The sequence below is a fragment of the Nematolebias whitei genome, chromosome 6 (genome assembly GCF_014905685.2).
Source record: "Nematolebias whitei isolate Nwh7 chromosome 6, NemWhi1, whole genome shotgun sequence".
In the NCBI taxonomy this organism is placed as follows: Eukaryota; Metazoa; Chordata; class Actinopteri; order Cyprinodontiformes; family Rivulidae; genus Nematolebias; species Nematolebias whitei.
Window position 1 is genome coordinate 30,600,969 of NC_056503.1, and position 19,751 is coordinate 30,620,719.

General features: G+C 40.8%; 1 protein-coding gene across 1 annotated transcript in view; it reads right to left on the bottom strand.

Moving 5' to 3' along the window:
• Positions 1–30: 30 nt before the first annotated feature.
• The window catches only part of npas1 (neuronal PAS domain protein 1), a 59,320-nt gene continuing 39,599 nt past the window's right edge, over positions 31–19,751 (bottom strand). Inside the window, exons 6-12 of the mRNA XM_037678179.1 lie at positions 9,202–9,376; positions 8,502–8,614; positions 6,336–6,532; positions 6,006–6,112; positions 5,661–5,808; positions 1,169–1,287; positions 31–1,100 (exon numbers count right to left, since the gene is read on the bottom strand). Coding sequence (XP_037534107.1) covers positions 31–1,100; positions 1,169–1,287; positions 5,661–5,808; positions 6,006–6,112; positions 6,336–6,532; positions 8,502–8,614; positions 9,202–9,376 — 1,929 coding nt within the window. The remainder of the gene's footprint in view (positions 1,101–1,168; positions 1,288–5,660; positions 5,809–6,005; positions 6,113–6,335; positions 6,533–8,501; positions 8,615–9,201; positions 9,377–19,751) is intronic.

The window sequence follows — 19,751 nt, forward strand, 5'->3', positions numbered from 1 at the left end:
TCCCCCCCCCCCCCCCCCCCCCCGTGAAGTTCAGTCCTCCTCCGAGCCTGCGGCCCCCCTCAGTCCGTTCATACAGAAAGACAGGCCGGAGGAGAAGGGGCTGTCAGACGGGGAGAAACCACTGAAGGGTGGCAGGCCGGCGAGCCGCTGCAGGTGGGGGAAGAAGGTCGGCGGGGGTCCCTTGTGATGGTCTGCGCGTAGCTGCAGGCCATCACCGTGGCCTGTGCTGTGGTGGTGGGAGGGGGGCAGCTCCGGCGGAGCGTACCGGATAGTGCTTGGGGCGTACAGGCTCTGAGGGCCCTGCGGGCCGAGGGCAAGGGGGTGGAAGAGGACCCGCCCCGCCGCACCACCTGCCAGTCTCTGAAGCAGCTCGAAGTCGGGGCCGTTACCACCGCTGCGACTCAACGCCCGGTCCTCGCGGGACTGCGGGGAGGACACTGACATGGCCGGGGACAAAGCAGGGGACGGGGGCGTGAACAAGCCTTTAGCTGGGGCTTCACTGCTGGACGAAGAGTCCGGGATGGGGGTGGTGGGACTGTCACCGTTCAGGCTGCCGGAAGGTGTGTGCGCATGTGATGGAGGTTGGGGCTGAGATGTGTGTGTGTGTTGGGTGGAGGTCTGTGTGTGTGACCCCCAGCGCCCTCCAGTGGTCAGGGCCTCGTGTTCAGTCTTGATGCTGGGACTGCCGGGCAACGAAGACTGTGTCACCACACTCTTCAGCTGCTGGATTACCGCCCGGCCATTGTGCACCCTCCCCGCTCTTTCCCCTCTCGTCGGAGTGGCATCTCCTCCTCGGCTCTGTTTCCCTCCTTCCCCACCATCTTCTTGCTTCAGTCTGTCGCTGTCCCCCCCCTGGTCCCACTCCGTCTCTTCCTCCTCGTCCTCGCTATCGCTCGCCAGATCCGAGGACGCCGAAACGGCCTCCTCTGCGCGCCGGAGCTCCTCCAATCGGCGCCGGCTTTCAGGAGGTCCGCCCTCGGGGTCAGCCCTCAGCACGCGCTTCCTCCTGTCCTCTGATTGGACAGCAAGGCTGGTGAATTTCTCTCTTCTTTTCGTGTCGGGGTCACTCTTCCCTACTGAGCTCTTCACCGACTGTTGGCCTGAGGAGGACAGGAGGTTTTACTAGAAAGAAGCAGCTTGTGCAGATGTTTGTCAGCAAACCTTGTACGTGCATTACCTCGAACTTGGGTGGAGTCAGTGGGGGTCGAGTTAACTCGAAGTCGCTCCGCTCTTGTGCTTTCTGGGAGCTGCTGCAGATCCAGAGGGGTGTCGGGCAGCTCGGTTCGACTGGATGGATAGAAGAGAATATCGGACAAAAAGGGGGGTGGGAATAAAAGCACAAATGATCATCAACCACTTAAAGCCACTTATATAGAATAAAACAGCAGTGCTGTGCTGTTTGAGTGAATACTTAGAGATACAAACAACATATAATCAGCCTAATAACAACCTCCAAAAAATACTCCCTTCTAACCTCCGCCTAACACACACCCCAGCATTCAAATTAAAACACACACACACACCATATCCCACTTAGCAGCCCACCTATACAAAGTTAATCTCAGACAAGGAGGAGGCTGTTCAAGAAGTTAATGAGTTCTTGTAATTACAGCACTAATTAACTAAAACACCATTCAGACCTAAAATTCTGACATCCATTTGTACTAATTATATAGCTTCAGTCTAATTAGCATTGAAATTCTCCTCTTTATGTTGTCTGACTGCTCCATATTTGAGTATTTAGATTTATTGTGCAAAGATGTGTGTGCACGTATAAAATATAACCATGAATAATATTAAATTTAAAGGCTAATTTATATTTAAACCATAGTGAAGAAATGTCGCATTTCAGCCTAAAAGCCTTTCAATAAGATCATATCCACTAATTTAGGAGCAACAAGACTGAATAACAATGAGATATTGTTCCTTTGTTGCATGCTAATGTTGATAAATATTTTACAAAATATTTTATAGCACGATTAAAAAATAACCTAATCAATATTTCTAGACCAAAAGTGTCAAACTTGGTAACAAAAGGGGGACAATAACAAATTTGGTTCAAACCAAGGGACACTTTCAAGAAGTACATTAACTCCAGTCTGACACCTGACATCTTTTCATGGTTGCAAGTTCATTTGACGTTCTCTGTTGCTCTTTCCACTAGGCCTGTCACGATAACAAATTTTGCTGGGCGATTAATTGTCTAAGACATTATTGCGATAAACGATAATATAGTTTGAAATTTGACAGTAATTAGTAATTATTGTCAAATTTAAGAAGAAATGTTGGTTTATTTTTGTTTGTAATACCTTGTTTTGACCACTGGATGGCAGTATGAGACTGCTTGAACCGAAGGATGGCTAGTGAGGGAGTGAGCAGTGTGTCTCAAAAAAAAAAAAGGGAGGGAGGCCCCTCGACGTGTCATGGGCTGTCTCTCGTTCCTGTTTTTCAGTTCTCAAAATGGTGGACGCTCGGTGTGGTTTGAGCTCTTTAGTATAGTATTGGTCTCACAAAGCTTTTAATAAAAAAATCAGTAAACAAGTTCTCAGCTGCTTTTTGCAGAGAAAAACAAATTTTTACACAAAGGCACGTGTTTCAACTGTGAATTTTGGAGCTTGGACAAGACAGAGTTTTTTTCCCAAGGTCGGCCTGTTAGCTTAGCTCGTAGCTTAGCTTCTCAGCTTAGCTGCTTAACGATCCAAAAACGCGACTTTGGACGATTAAAACAGATTTTAAAGAGAAAAGAGAAAGGGAGGGGTCATAGAAGAGCACCAGAGTTGAGCCTTTTGTCATCCAGTGTCCAGTAGAAAGAGAGAGACATGAAGAAACAATAAAGCCGATAAATGAAAATGAGGTTGATAATTTTCATTTATCATGTGATTAATTGATTTATTGTTTATTGCTACAGTTCTATTTTCCACATCAAAATCAAAAATTACAGAAACAAATTTTTTTTTTTTTTTAGCTTCAAACTTGACCAGCTATAATGAGAAGGCAACACTAAATACACTATGCTAGGTTTTTAAGTAAAATGAGAGGTGACAACACATTTATAACATCATAAGGGCCAGACAATGTTCCCAAGGCCCAGATTTGGCCCTTGGGTCTTGAGTTTGACAAATGTGCTGTAGACCATACGAGCAGAAACACGAGAACATTTGAAGAATGTAAAACCTGCCAGGAAAAAAAACGAACATGGGATTTGCACCAGACTAATGTCTGATTTTTCAGTTAAATTTTGTTAGACTCATAAATCCCTAACCAGGTTAATCATTGTAAGAAAAAAAAGAAAAATCACTGTAATGCCACTTTAATTGGTGATATGTGACTTATCTGTGCTGCTGATTATACATGCTGCTGATCTTATGCTGCTGTATTCATTCATACCCATCTGCTCACCATAGCCTCATGTTCAGGCTGCTGTTGTTACGTCGTATTGTTTTACATTATAAGTGTTTAGCGTATACAGTATGTTAGATCTTTTAGAGTACCGTTTGGTGTTTGTTTAGCGTAGATCTTAAATCCTTATTTACTATTCTTTTTATACTTTAAATTTTGCTATTTTGGGGAGTAACTGGGACCCTGTGCAGATAATTTCGTTCCACCTCATGTACCACGTGTTGGAAACGACAATAAAGTTGACTTGAACTTGAAATATTTACTTCTGTTATAAACTTACTTTAAATGCACATAGCATGACTTAGGTTTAAAGTATTAACAGTTAAAGGTGCTTTGATGTTTGAGCGTTTTGAGTAACTTTCTTCACGAACATTTAAAGGAACGAAAATCCCAATAATCCCAACTGGATTTCATCATTCATCCTCTTTAGGCACGAGCTGGTTGGAGATTCTGCCAGTATGATCACTCTGATCAAAAACACCATGGTTTTGTAGTATTAAAACAAAAACATTAATTTGTTATTTTTAAATCTAACCAAAACAAACACAAATGCAACTACTCTTGCTACTGCTGCTTGAATCAAATAAACTACAACACAGGTTATATTATGGCTCCACTATCATGAAGAAGTGCTGAGGCTGCTGAACGTTATCAAAGCGTCTTGTCAGTCCGTTGAGATTATTCCAAGTCCAGCAGGAGTTCGGTAAACTTACTGATGAGAAGGAATGGGCAGTGATTTTTTAAAAATTGGTAAGTAGTATGTCAAATTATTTCCAGTCATGCTTTTTCTGGCAGAACACCGACAGCCTTCCCCGCTCCCAAAAAAGAAAACAAAGAAAGCTCAAGTGTTACCACAGTCTCACCTCCATTACATTTTATTTTGAAATGATTATAAAATAGAAACAGTGGTCTTGGCTGAGCTCAGCTTTACTGACGGACTGCATGCACTCTCCTCCATACTGACCCACTGAACTAGTAAAAACAAAGCTCTCTTGCTAGCAGGACTAGCGGCAGTAGGACACACCTCTGCTTTATGAAGGCCTGGTTATACTTCACAAGACAATGATTTGACATTTTACGGGCCGAGATGGGGTAGAGGCAGGACAGCTGACTCGAGACCCGAAAGTCCCAGGCTCAATCCCCAGTCATTGCATATCTCATGGTGTCCCTGAGCAGGACACCCTATCCCCAATTGCTCCCCCGGCGCTTTCAATAGCTGCCCACTGCTCCACCTGGGGGTGGATGGGTTAAATGCAGAGAGCCAGTTTTGCCATTGTATGGGAAAATACAATGATGACAACACATAACACATTATTTTTCGCATGGTCTATGCATAGTCAAAGAAAAACCTTGGGGGAGAAGTCCTGATAAGTCGTCCCACTGCACTACATGTCACATACAATCAGAATGAACATAGACAGTGCGGTTGGCTGAGTGGATGTTTATCTTTAGTTGATGATGGAGTAGATGGAGGAGGAAGATCTGGTTATTTGTGTTCTTAACCGAGGAAAAATATTTTGTACATTTGTCACAAAAAGACCGCCACCGTTTCGATAGGCAGTGAAGGAGCATGCCTCAACGTTGCCTGACCGAGGTGCACTCCTTCCCGGTCAAAATCCAACATGACTACTCGGGAAGTGCATTCTCTCTCGGTCAGCACAGACACAGAGAGCCTCCGGTGTCTCCGCCGTGCACAGAAACGGTCCAATCTCCTTCCAAGAGTTCTTTGACTATCTTTGAGTTTTGTTTGACTTTCTTTACCATTTTTTGCTGGAACTGTTGTAAAAACATCTATTTTCTTACACCCTCGGCCAGCGGCTCATCAGCAGATGCTGCTCCACTTTTCATAAACAAACACGTCTATGAAGTTCTGACCAACCACACAGAGATACCCAGAGAGAACTAGTTCTGACTGGGGGTGATGCACAAGACAGGGTTTCAGCTGTGTGAGTAGAAAAATATGCACTTTTTGTCACACACAAACATCAGCAAGACACAAATTCAGCACTTCACCCAGATATTAATCTTGGGGGAGTACAAGGATTTTTAAGCAAGAGTTGTATCATATGTCTTAAAGGACTCTTGAAAAGAGGCCCCAGTCTCTGTTATCCATTAGCCCGACTTGTGTACGGGGGACATCTTCCTCTTACTTCTTTTTTCTATGACATATCAAAAATATGTATAAGGATTTCTGTACACTGGCAGTATGTTGCCTGTACAATCATCAACTGGGCTCAAGTTAACGCTCTTTGGGAACTTACCTCAGAACGTAGTTAACCCAGATGACGTTTCGTTCATGAGGAGCTTTGTGGTTGATGGAGACCGTGGCAGTGGACTGGATCCACAGGTAGCCTCCTCTCCTCTGAAGCCAACGATAATAACCTGTGACCACCTGACCTTTCCTCAGCACTAACAGGGAGAAACAGAAAAATTAGGCTGCTATTAATCTGGCAGTTCATAACTGTGGCAGAAGAGGGCGCCTATCACAACAGGACAATGTAAGGCTTCATCACACCCTCCAAGCCTCCCAAATTAAGATACTGTAAAAATCAAGGGAGAACAGGGATGATTTAGGTCAACTGCGTGTGCATTTAGATGTGACTCACAGTCTTCATGGCTCTGTCGGATATTTTCCAGGTCTTCCACATAGATGAAATGATAACAGGTGTGTCCCACCACCTCTGCTGGGGTCAGATCCATATACTCTGAGATCCTGTGGAGCAATGCAGGAGAAAAAAAAAAAAAAAAACCTCATTTGTCATCTAAACAGAAGCAGATGATTTTCTAAAGCCACCAGCTGGCCGGGTGCTCTGCCAGCCGCTCATGAAAAAACATGAATGTGAAACCACTCCAAAAAAACAAAACACTAATTTACATGTTTTCTGTTTTCAAAAACTGTGTTGCGACACTTATTATCCACACATAAAAATCCTTACCTGTTCTCACAGTATGTGACCTGTAGGTCCATGTTGACTCTGAAGACAAACATGTGGCTCTCCATACGTACTTCATTAAGCGTGGAGGGCGGGAGCGTGTGCGCCAGAACAACCAAGCCCATCGGACGTCGAACCGAGCGCGTGGAACCCGGAACAAGTGCAGGGCGGCAGCGGATTCGCCCCGTCACATGGATTACCTGATGAGGACAATAGATTTCTTAAAATGCAGAATCAGTTTAAAAAAGCGATGCATCCAAACAAAGAGGGAAACGGCAAGAAAATCTGACATCTGTCAATGAATATTGAACACTAACAAAAACTATGGATTCAGTGTTTCTGGTATTCCAGCAGAGAGAGCACTAAACTGTGTTAGGTGAGGCGGTTCAGTGTGAAATAAGGTCAGAGCCATAAAACATACAGAAAACGACCAACATGACGCTGCTATAAAACGCCAGCAGGAAACAACACCACCACGAGACTCTGCTTGTTACTTTGTCATCCTGGTTTCTGGTAAACTAAAGTCTAAAGGAGACCAAAGTTCAAGATATACTGTGCAAAAATTTTAACCCAACTCTAATTGTGTGAACGTTTATCAAGCATTCACACTATTGTGATCCTTTTTTCTTCCATACATTTTTCAGCATCTTTCTCATTCCACAATTTTTGTGCAAGTTCAACAAATCCTGTATCAAAACGTTCAGCTCTTTTAGGAGAAAGGTGCTATGACTTTTGGTATTGGTGCAACTTTAGCTTTTTGAAATATTTAGTCTTTTCTGACACTTTTTTTTTTCTCATAAGAAATGAACTGAGTAGGGATGCACGATATTGGACTTTTGGCCTATGTCCGATATGTTAAAACTTATTTAGCCGATAACCAATACCAATACCGATTTTTTTTCCCTAGACCTACTTACAGAGACTACACAGCTTTCTCTGCTGTGGAATTAAAATACTACATTATTCTGCATGGTCTTTGTTAATTTGGCTTGTTACCAAATACAGATGCCAAAAAGGGGGCTGAAAATGATGTAACACTTCAACTTGTTTATGTTTAATGTCAAATTTATTCATGACCTTTACTCTCTCTAACACAATGACAACACTCCAACAGTGCAAATTTGTAAATTTTCACAAATCTAAACTCAACAGCGTGCGTGCTATTATAACATTGGGCTGGCACTGCGGGCATCCTTGTCACTGGGTTGTCACACAAAAACAGTGCCTTATATATCGGTGTTATTTTGATGGAATGGCCGATGTCCGATATTTAACTTTATCACTAATATTGGCTGATACCGATACCATGCCGATAATATTGTGCATCCATAGAACTGAGCTAATTTACATCCTTCAGATCTGTTTACAACCTTTTACTGCTCCTTTCACATTTTGTTCTGGTTCAGCTTCTTTCAGCTTTCTTGTGCAAATTTATACTTTTTTCAGCTACTTTCAGCTATTTTAAGCTGTTTCATGCTTCTTTCAGTCTTTCTGCTGACTACAACATTTTTGCGCTTCTTCTAACTTCTTTTTGCACCTTTCAGTTTATTTCTGCAAGTTTCAGCCGTTTTTGCCTTTTCAGCTAATATTTAGCTGTTTTAATGCTAATGTTAGCTTTTTCAGATAGTTCCACATATTTTGAACTCATTTGAACTTTTTTCAGCATAATTCAGCAAAAATGTACTCAATCTACTTCCTTCTGGTAGTTTAAGTTTCTTTCTGTTTGTTAGCTACTTTTCAGCTGTTTTTTTTTTGTGTGTGTACAAATTTCAGCTTTGTTCAGATAATTTCCACTTTTTTGTGCTAATGTCTTCTTCTTTTTAATTTTGTTTGTGAGGGATTGCAAAGTTGTCCATTATGTAAAGGCACAAAACTTGAGTTTAGAAGCATTTTTTCCCTCTGACTCTTTTGTCTTTATAAATCACAGGTAAGAGTCTGTAGTGGTTTAACAAAGAATCATTTATTGAACTTAAAATTTCTTAAAAAGCAGCCAAAGACTGAAAAAGAAACTTTGGAAAACCCCACAACCCCAGAAAGTATTTCTGCCTACGAGTTTGCTTGAATGCAAAATATACAAAAAATAAATAAATAAGTAAAAAAAAAAAAGGCATGATTCAAGACTTTTGCACAGTACTGTATTAAATAATTATACCCCACCACCTCAACTACCTTATATCCAGAGGACTTGACATGTAGGCCTCTTTTAGTGAGTGTGGACTTCATGCGGATGAAGAAACCACGTTCTGGAGGATCGTCAGCTGGAGAATGGGGACTTGAGGGACCTGATGTGGAGGACAAAAATACATCAATTACAACAGATTAGAACATTTTATTTTGTTGGGATGTTCACCTAGTTCAGGGGTCTGCAACCTTTTAGGTTAAAAGAGCCGTTTTTGCCTCTTGCTAAATGAAATGTGACCGGAGCTGCAGAACCAGCTACACCTGTGATTACCAACAGGTGGCTCATGGACCACTTAACGTTTGTTAGCCAAGAAGTTTTCCAGCCAAAAATAAATGATGATTTATAACATTTAATGATGTTTTTACATTTTAACACACAAAAAAAGACCATATTCATGTGAAGAAGGAAAAGAAAATTTACTTTATATCAATTATGATAAGAATAAAAACACTGAACTCTGTAGACCTATGTACGTCCTATTATTGGTGAAAAATTAAGTATATCACTTTGAAATAAAATGGCATAATTCAAAGTGTGCAAAGTGATTAAATTTCATGTTAAGTTTTGGTCAAAGCTTCAAAGAGCCGCAGCAGTGGGACCAAAGAACCACATGTGGCCCCAGAGCCGCAAGTTGCAGACCCCTGACTAATTATATTAGTAACTGCTTATTACAAGAAATAAAAGTACCAGATTCAGGGGTACCGGCAAGCGAGGAAGTGGATGCGGTACTTGAAGCACTGTCGGGGGCCGTATGGCAGCCGGCCTCGGCCCGCAGATGAGGTTTGATGCCCAGCCGCTCAGCCATCTCAACATGGTCCGCAGGGTGGATGTAGTCAAACACGCTGCTGCCAGTCAGCTCCACCTGAAGAGGAGCACACACACCAGTCAAAACTCGGTACAAATAACACAGCACACGCACAGGAAAAAAAATCAATATATGTTATGACAGGAAAATGAAAGTGCTGCTCTGGGTTACAACTCAACAAGGAATGTGGAGGTTGTAAGACATACCACCCCACCCCTTTTCCAGTCCAACCTCGGAGGACTACACCACTATGGTAGTACACAAATAAAACTGGGAAAGATAAAACTCAATTCTGTTTGCTGATTAAAAACAGGTGAAGTCCACCTAGCACCAAAGGTCACATTACTATTCTTCCTAATGTCTGCGCCTCTCCCTGCTCCTTCATCCAGCCAGTCTTTCCCTCAGCAGCCATAATGAGCAGGGCGACAGCTCCATGTGACGCCGTCATCATAATGCATCAAAGCTGCATCTCTGATTATTTAAAGGTAATAATAGTGCTGCTCTCGCACACCATCCATAAAAGCTGCACAATCTGAGAAGGTGTGATTCAATCTGAGGGTGCGTAAGTGAATGTGTGTGTATGTGAGATTAAGAAACTGTGTGTGTGTGTGTGTGGTGGGGGTCTTCGATTACGGTACATCTATGAATGTTTGCGTGTTTTCTTGTGTGTGTTTGTGTGGCAACACCGTTCCATCTGATAAAAACCACGGCTGCAGCAGCTTCACACCCTTGTCTGTAGGACACAGCCATTTATTACCGGATTAGAGCCATTTACTGCAGGCTTTATGGGAGCTTCAGCAGGCCCTCAAGGACATTACAGCTGGGGAGAGGAGTGGGGGGGGGGGGGGGGGGTCATGAGGAGGAAAACCCCTCAGAATAAGCCAATAATAATAATAACTACAGAAACTGCATTTTCTGTGAAAATACAGTGTGAATGCTTATTGCAAAAAAAAAAAAAAACAGCTGAAAAGAGCTTCAACATGCTGAAATGTAGCTGAAATGTAAGAACAAGCCTAAGTTAGCAGAAGAAAACAAAAACAACACACATTTGCTGAATTATGTTTAAATGAGCACAGAAATTAGCTAAAAATGCTGAAATTAGCAAAAGGCAGAAAGAAGCTTAAACTATCAGAAGGAAGTGGAAGGAACTGAAATGAGCTAAAAAAAATGTAGAATTTGCTAAAAAAAAATTTTGTACAAAACAGCTAAAAAGTAGCTGAAATTGCAGAAAAAGTTGAAACTAGACGAAAAAAGCTGAAAGGAGCATAACAAGTTGAAGTTAGCAGAAATAAGTTAATTAGACTGGCAGAAACAAAAATGAGCACAAAAATGTAAATTTTCTGAAAAAAAAAAAAATGTAGAAAATAGCAAAACAAAAAAGAAAAAAGAAAAAGCTGAAAAGCAGCTAAAAAAATCAGAAAGAAGCCTAAATCACAAGAAGGAAGTGGAGAGAGAACATTTTTGCTCAATTTGTCTGAAAAAAGTTTAAATTAGTGCATAAAATGTGAAATGAGCTGAAAAAGCTAAAATGACCATAAAACAGCTAAATACCGCTACTAGCAGAAATAAGCCGAAAGGATCATAAAAAGCTGAAATTAGCAGAAAGAAGTGCAAAAATGTAGTTAGAAGGAAGAATCTGAAACAAACACAAAACAGCTGACAAAAACGCCAACTGAAATTAGCTGAAAATAGCTGAAAAATAGTTTAAATTTGTACAAAGAAGCTGAACCAGAACAAAATGTGAAAATAGCAGTAAAAGGTTGTAAACAGTTCTAAATATTTTAAAGATGTAAAATTCATGTTCTGCGAAAAAAATGTGGCAGAAAAGGCTAAAAATGTCAAAAAGCTAAAGTTGCACCAATACCAAATGTCATAGCAGGATTGTCCTGAAAGAACTGAAACTTTGGATTTGTTGAAATAGTTTGAAAACCGCGGGACGAAAATCGTGCCCTAAAACGTTCAGAAGAAAAATGGATCACAATAGTGTGAATGCTTCATAAACATACACACAATAAAAGATGGCAGATTTAATTCCCAAACACACAGAGAGTAATTTCAGGCGAAATCTTTTGAACATCTGCAACATCTGAGAACCCAGCACAGTCCGAGAAACATTTATGAGTTTGGATCCACCAGTTTGTGTTTTTGGTGCAAAATTCTTTTTGTATTTCTCTTGTTTATGAGCACGAAAAAGTTGCTCCTATATTTAAGTGCAAGCGATAACAAAATTCAGAGACTAAAATCGTCAAAGAAGAGTTAGTTTGTGTTTCCATATGTCTGTTTAGAGTCCATGTAAGGAGAACATCTGCATCAGTTCAAAGATCAACACAAACCCTCTTTGAGGAAATGTGGTGCTTTTTTCATATGAACACATTTATTATTCATAATAGAAACGGCATAAGAAAATGCTTTTGTGTGTAGTTTTTCTTTGTGTTACCCGGCCAACATTTTATTGGTGTTTTCCTTTTCTAATTCTGATTTTTAATCCAGTCACATTACCGTACGAACTTTAAAATTAAATGTTTTTCTCTACGATTTTTTTTAAAGGTAATGCAAAAATCGTGAAATAGTGATTCTCTTTTACTTATACGAGTCATATCTCCCATAGATATACCAAGTCAGCTTCCTCGTGTTAAAAAATAAATAATTCTGTGAACGTGTGCGAAAACAGCAGTTAGATTTTATGAATACTGACTGCAGTAGGAAATACTGATAATTAGGGCTCTTCTATATAATACAGTAGAAGATGATAGCAGTGTAGAGATAAAATGTGTAATCTCACCATTTCAATAAACTACACGTTCCTGAGCGCACACACCACATGAAGACTGGTACACATCAATTACACGCTGACATGCTGAATTTAAAGAAGGCCTTTGGTTTGAATCTCAGCTGAGGCCTTTCTGGGTGCAGTTTGCAGGTAGCTTTCTCCGGGTACTCCACTTTCCTCCCCAAGTTCAAAAACAATCATGGTAGGTTAATTGGTGATTCTGACCCTGTTTACATGTAATAATTTCCTGGAAACATATTAGATTTTCCGATGTTGATTGTAAAAATGTTACACGTTTACACAGTAATGCTACTAGCGAGAATCTTGTTAGCACTTAGCTAGTACGTTGCAGGATTTTGTGACTGGCTGCTTAAAGTAACTAGCTAGTAACCTGGTACTTGCTAGCCAATACTAACTAGAGAAATTGCATTTCCTGTGAAAATGCATTGTGAATGCTTACTGCAGAAGAATTTGCTGAAAAACAGCTGAAGTTATCTAAAAACATACTGAAATGTAGCTGAAATTAAAAACTAAACCTACTTTAGCAGAAGAAAGCAGAAAGAACACATATTTGCTGAATTACGTTTAAATAAGCAGAAATGAGCACAAAAATTAGGAAATTAGTTTAAAAGAAAAGAAGCTGAAATTAACAACAAAACAGCTGAAAAGAAGCTGAAAAATCAGAAAGGGTCTTAAACTACCAGAAGGAAACGAAATGAAATGAAATGAGCTAAAAGGGGGTAAAAAAAAGTTGACTTAGGTGAAAATGCTAAAAATTAGAATAAAAATGGCAAAAAAATTGAATTTATATGAAAATAGCTGAAATTAGCTAAAAAAATGCTAAAAAAAACCAAAAACTATCTGAAAATGTAGAACAAGCTTAAATTGGCAAAAGAAAGAAGAAAGAACAGCCAAATTAGGTTGAAAGAAGCAGAAATGAGCCCTTAAAAATGGAAATTGTCTGAAAAAAAAAAACAACTTCTGAAAAGTAGCTAAAAAGGCAGAAAGATGCTTAAATTAACAGAAGGAAGTGGAGCAAGCCCATTTTTTTTATGAAATGGCTCAAAAAAAGTTTCAATTAATGCAAAAACAATGTGGAATTAGCTGAAAATGTTAAATTTAGCATAAAAGCAGCTAAATATTAGCTGAAAAGAACAAAGTCCATGCTCAATAATCTAAGCTGTTGGGGGAAGAATCAGTTTTGTTGTGTGTTTCCTTGACTGATGAAGCCTTCCGGACCGAAGGCGAAACGTTTCAGCACAAAAAAAGAAACTGTCCAGATGACCTGACTGAAAAATGTTGGATAATATACCTGGATTATTGAGCATGGACTTTGTTGTTTTCAACCAATTTGACAAGACTGTCAACAAGGAAGAGGGCCGACAATGGAGGAGGGGCGTACCAAAGAGACCATCTTATCACAAGCAGAACTGGTTTGTTCCACTTTGGAGTAAGCTGTTGGGGGAAGAATCAGTTTTGTTGTGTGTTTCCTTGACTGATGAAGCCTTCCGGACCAAAGGTGAAACGTTTCAGCACAAAAAAAGAAACTGTCCAGATGACCTGACTGAAAAATGTTGGATTAGCTGAAAAGGCAGAAAAAGCTGAAACTTGCAGAAACAAGCTGAAACGAGCAGAAATAGGTTAGAAGAAGCACAAAAATGTTGTAGTTAGCAGAATAAAGCAGATTGGAGCACAAAACAGCTGAAAAGGCAGCTGAAATTAGCCAGGGGGGAAAAAAAAAATTAAATTTACACAAGGAAGCTGAAATTAGCTGAACACGAACAAAATGTGAAAGGAGCAGTACAAGTTTGATTTAAAGATTTGAAGGATGTAAAATGAGCTTAATTAATTTTCTATGAGGAAAAAAATGGTAGAAAAGGCTAAATATTTCAAAAAAGCTAAAGCTGCACCAAAACCAAAAGTCATAGTAAGATTGCCCTGAAAGAGCTGAACGTTTTGATAAATGATTTGTTGAAATAGCTTAAAAACTGAGGGATGAGAATCGTGCCGAAAAACATACGGAAGAAAAATAGATCACAATACTGTGAATGCTATCCATTTATTAGAAGGAAGGGTATGGGTGTTGCCAGATATACTAAAATTATTGTATACGTACAATAATTTTAGGGTAGATACAATATGGGATAAAAAGTTTTGTTTTTTAAAGCCCAAATACATACCGGTAATAGTTTTGGTATTTCTGTTCACCAAAAAAATAACTTTTATTCATGTGAACTCCAAGTTATTATCAGAAAATCTAATGAAACTTGAAATGACAACAAACCCCAACTTATGACACGTTTTATAAATCATAAATCCTGTAGAAGTATCAGCAGCAGTGTAATAAAATTCCTACTGCATTCCTAACTAATCTGAACTCAAAATAGATTAACAAAAATAAAGTTTTAATTTATTGAAAGGTATTTTTACTGAACTTATTTTATTTTTGACCCTTATAAATTGCTCTCAAAACTTTTTGATCCACCAATATATTTATGTACATCTATTAAAGCATTGATTTTTTTTAAATATATTTCAACAAAATAATCAAATTCCTAGAAGCCTGGCCTAACGATATGAAAGAGACACAGCTCCCTGGCCCCGGTGGTATTAGAAAACACAGTAGCGAGACAAACTGGCCCTTATGAGCTTTACGGGGCTTAAGACGCACTCGAAAAACATCACTCCATCACAGGCAGGAGGGAGGGACTGAGGAACCACGAAGCAGAAATTAAAGGGTGAGAAAAAGACGAAACATATGAGAAGAAGAGTCAGGCTCAAACGTAGACGCAGGTATGGGACACGGCGCAAAAAGAGACGTGAGCAGAGACCGAGATCGTTCATATTTCTTTCAATGAGAGTGTGTGTGTGAAAGCACAAGGCGCGCCTCTGTTTGGTTGCGTATGTGACCAGACTGTGTGTTTTTATGTCTGCGCGTGTCATTGTTTGTGTGAGTACTTGTCTGTTAGAACATCTGTGTGTGTGTGTGTGTGTGTGTGTGCGTGCACAGAGGTGTTTGTACGTATGGCGGTGTGGTGGGGATGAGGGGCAGCGAGCAGGGGAAGCAGAGACATGATATAAATAATAGCAGGGGGCTTTAATATGTATGAGGCATCCGGGCAGTGGTCCACAACACACTCTCAGCCCTCACTGACTGATGGGAGAGGAGAGAGGGAGGGAGGAGGGGGGAGAGGGGGCTGCATACTAACCATTGGCAGATCAATTCTCTCCTCTCTTGATCTCCCATCCTTCCTCCTTTCTCTTTACCCTATTTATCCTTTTTTCTTCTTCTTCTGCTGGCCACCGCTCTTACCCCTTCATCCTTTTTCTTTATCCTGCCGATCCATCTTCATTCTTCGTCTCTCCATCCTTTCTCTCCCCCCCCCCCCCCCCCACTCATCCAACAGAATAAATCCAACAGATTTGTTCCCTGAAGAGCAGGTGGGAGGAAATCCCACCCCCCAAAAAAAGAGATACCTGTGTGCACCAGGGGTGAGCGACAACTGTGCCCTTGGTCAAGGTGCCTGACCTGGGCTAAGCCGGTTAAGCAACCCCCAACCGTCGGGGGAGCGGCCCAGGGTGTAAGCCAGGGCAGAGGGGTCAGACGGGTGGGGGCGCAGAGCAGGGTCAACCCACAGGGCAACATGCCCTCTAAAACAAACCACCAGTTATACTTTTCCACTCAGAGCATCGTTTGTTTGCCTGTCCTTCCCCGTCTCCCCTGCGGCCCACCCCCTCCACTTGCTAACAAAGCATAGCGAAGTGTTCCTGTCCTCTCCCTCTCGCTTTTCCTTTCTCTCTTTTTCCGTGTTTTTCTTCCTCTCTATATTCCCTCTAATATAATCCCCACATCACTCTATCTACCCTTTCTGGCTGTCTCTCCCTCTGATCGTAAACCTACTCTTTTCCTCGCCTGCTTCCATCGTTTTCCCCTTTTCTATATGTATATATATATTTTAAGGCAGGTAGTCACAGTGTTGTGTGCTCAAGGTTTTGAATGTAATCTTCGATCATAAATAATTTCATTAGAATGCTGGTGGCTCGGGCCCTGTTTGAGTAGACGTGATGGGTTAGGCCATCTGCTCAGCTGATAAGAACAGCTCTGTTTTATTAGCATCTCCACCAAAGCCTCGGCTGCCTTGTTTACCGAGGCGATCCCTAGGCGAATTTCATTCCTACCACACATTTAGGCACTATTTACACACTCACTGTCTCACATTGTGCGTCCCTTATTCCCCTGCTTTATTTTCTTTCTATCTGTTAATTGTCTTTCTGGTTGCTTCTTTTACTCCCTTCTTTTTGTGCCCTTTTTTCCCAGCTGCCACGTCTTACTTGTTAGGTTTTTGGCCTTGCACTGAAAAAACTGAGTGTGCATGTAAGCAGTTTGATTGTTTTTATTTATTAATTTTATTTATGTGGAAACTCCTATCTACACAAGCTGTGAGAAGATCCCAGCAGTGGAGTCTGAGCTTTGTTGGCCGTAGGCTACACTTTGCTTGATGTGCTACTTCATTGCGGTATACAGGGGTAAAGGAGATACCGCATGGAGCCAGCAAAAACTGTAAAAAGTGAGTTTTTGTTTGTACTACAAACTCTCAAGTCCTTGTTCTGGTTTTTGGTGCACCCCTGTAGGTTTACCTTCTTGTGTTGTGGCAGTGAGTTATGGATTTGCTGTTGATACAGATGTAAGAAAGAGGGTTTTGCTTTGAGATTACCAGTGACTGAAAAGTAACACGATGCCGATGATGGGACTCATTTTGTCACTTTTGTGAGTATTGAGAAATTTAGCTCATAGCCAATACAATGTTCTGTAATTTGGGTGTCTAAAATTAAACAATAAATAAAGATGTAGTTTGATGATCTTGTTATTTATGAAGGATTATTTCTTGTTTTAATTCATGAATATCAGTAAGAAACTTTGGTAAAGTCCATCCGTCCATTATCTTTTACCCGTTTCTTCCTTTTCGAGTTGTGGAGGTCGTTGGTGCCTATGTCCAGCTATCATGTATGAGGTGGGGTACATACTGGACAGGTCCAGGTCCATCACAGAGACAAACAACTATTCACTCTCGCTCACACCTAGGGATAATTTAGAGTTACCAATCAGCCAACCAATGTTGATACAAGTTTTTGGTCTGTGGGAGGAAACCGGAGTACCCAGAGAAAACCCAAGCATGCACAGAGAGAACAAGCAAACTCCATCCAGAAAGGTCCCGGGTCAGAATTTGAACCAGCGACCTTCTTGCTGAGAGGCAACAGCTCTACCAACTGAGCCACCTTTGGTAAAGTCTTGAAGTTTAATTCAAACTCTTGTATATTCAATCTAATGTAATTAGGGCACAGTTTACACAACATTGTTTTTAAATTAAACCATATTTCTAGAGCGTTTCGTTCGTTTGTAAACATAATAGCAGTGGTCATTTTCTGACACCTAAGCTTTTTGAATCGAGGTCTCAGAATGGAGGATTTTAGAAACGCTCAGCATCGATGTGAAAGTGGGCACTACTGGTGACTGCAGTCAATAGTTTCTCTGTGCTTAGCAGATGAACAGTGACAGTGGTGGATAGCAGAGTGCTGTTTGTGCTGATCCCCTTTTTTAATGTGTAGGAGCAACTCAACCTCACTCTTGGTTCAAATGTATGTTCCTGTAATCTCCAGTTTGGATTCTTTCATGCTCGTGACTGTAGTGTTGTAATTGAAATACAAAAATCACAGCGCCATCTAGTGACCTGGCATGAAAATTACAGCAGACTTAACAAGCTCAGCATTACCATGTAAATGTGTGGTTTTCCACAACTAACATTGGAAAAATGCTGTTTCCAGAGATCAATTGCATATAACCAGGGCCTGAATCTATTAACTTTTTTGGATAAACTTTGAAATTAACACCAACTATCAGTCAAATCTTTAAACAAGTTTATGTTTTTCATGTACATGTTCCAGATAAGAACTTGTTATACCAGCCTAGCACAGTTAGTTTGGGTAAAAACAATTGAATTAATAAAAATACCTAAATGTCTGTAATGAAAATTGCTGAATAAACAGGTAGGAACAATCCACTTGTTGCATACTATGATCAGGGCCGGCCCAAGGCATAAGCAAACTAAGCAGCTACTTAGGACCCTAAGGCCACTAGGGGGCTCCCTAAGTGGAATTGAATTATTATTATTTTTTTTAACAATTTTTACATGATTCTATTACACATAGTTTCATTATAAAGTTGTGATTTTTAAAAAAATATTTTAGTACTTTTAGTATTCTTTAAGTACTCTTTGGTTCTTTAAGTACCACTAGATTGCATGTGTCAAACTCAAGGCCCGTGGGCCAAAGTCGGCCCGCCATAACCATTTCTGTGGCTCTCTACACCCTAGAGGGCCACAGAAACAGAACTTCAAGATAACAGTTGTGTGCTTCAATATTACTTTATCAGTAATCATCTGACTGTTGATTGCAGTAAATCACAGGATTAGCCAAAATAGAGGGTCCCAAACCAAATTTTGCTTAGGGCCCCATGGAGGCTTGAGCCGGCACTGACTATGATGTCTGGGTGAGTACAGAAGCAGCATATCAAAAATGAACAATTTACGTGCACCAGTGTTCCAAAATAACATATAGGATAAGCAAAAAGTATGCAGCATAATAAGTGTTTATCTTCCTCAATGTTTCTCTGTGGGTAAAACCGACATGACGCCACTGACTAACAACCAAACCAATTTTCAGTATTACAGTATACTACATAAAATACTTGATTCCAGATCACAGTTATTTTCATGGAACTCTGTGAGCATGTAGCAGTGTTAAAAACAGCATCAACTGGCTGTTCCACTGGAACTGCTACAGCCATTGCATTGCAATGCAAAAATAACTGGAGTACAAGTTAAGAAAATAGCATGAAAGCTCTATAAAAAGTTTTGGTGCTGCCGCCGTTTAGAACAGCAGCAATCCACTTTGATCTTGGCTGCACTCAAACTAACCAGTCATGTTGGGCACAGATCGATCTACAGGTAAGATATTGTTCATAACATTTCCTCTGACTAGTGTTCAACTTTTAAAAAAATAACCAAACTGTTTTTGTTTTTAATTAAGACTTTGGAATCCACGACTGCCTCCTGATTGCCCACATTTGGGTCCTCCAGCCACAGTTTCTGACACAAAATCCCTAAATCAGTAAGTTTTCACATAAAATTACAGTCAATTACTTCTTTAAATAAATATTTATTCCCTCTCCACTCTCATGCTGCACCAATCCCTCATCCTCCTCTTATCACACGCACCTCCTCTCCTTTTCCTTCCGCACTCTCTGGCTGTCTCTATCTATCTTCCCATCCCCCTTGGTGTTTCCCCCGCCACTCCCCCACCCACCACCACCCTTCCCTACAATCAATGTGGCTTTTAAGATGCTTATCGATTTGTTCCCCTAGACAGGCCCAGCGCGCTGGGGCGACACTTTGATTGCTGGGCCAGTAATTACTGTTATTATTTATGCATCTGGGCAAAATGGCAGGACTTAACATTCACAGTACAAGAGGCCACAGGCAATCAACAGAGGTTAGCACCTGGAGCGGAGGGGAGGGAGGTGGGAAGGAGTAAAGGAGAGATGCATTGTCCCCTGCGAGAGACGCACTCCAGAGCTCAAGGTGTGCAGCTGAAGATATTCACACA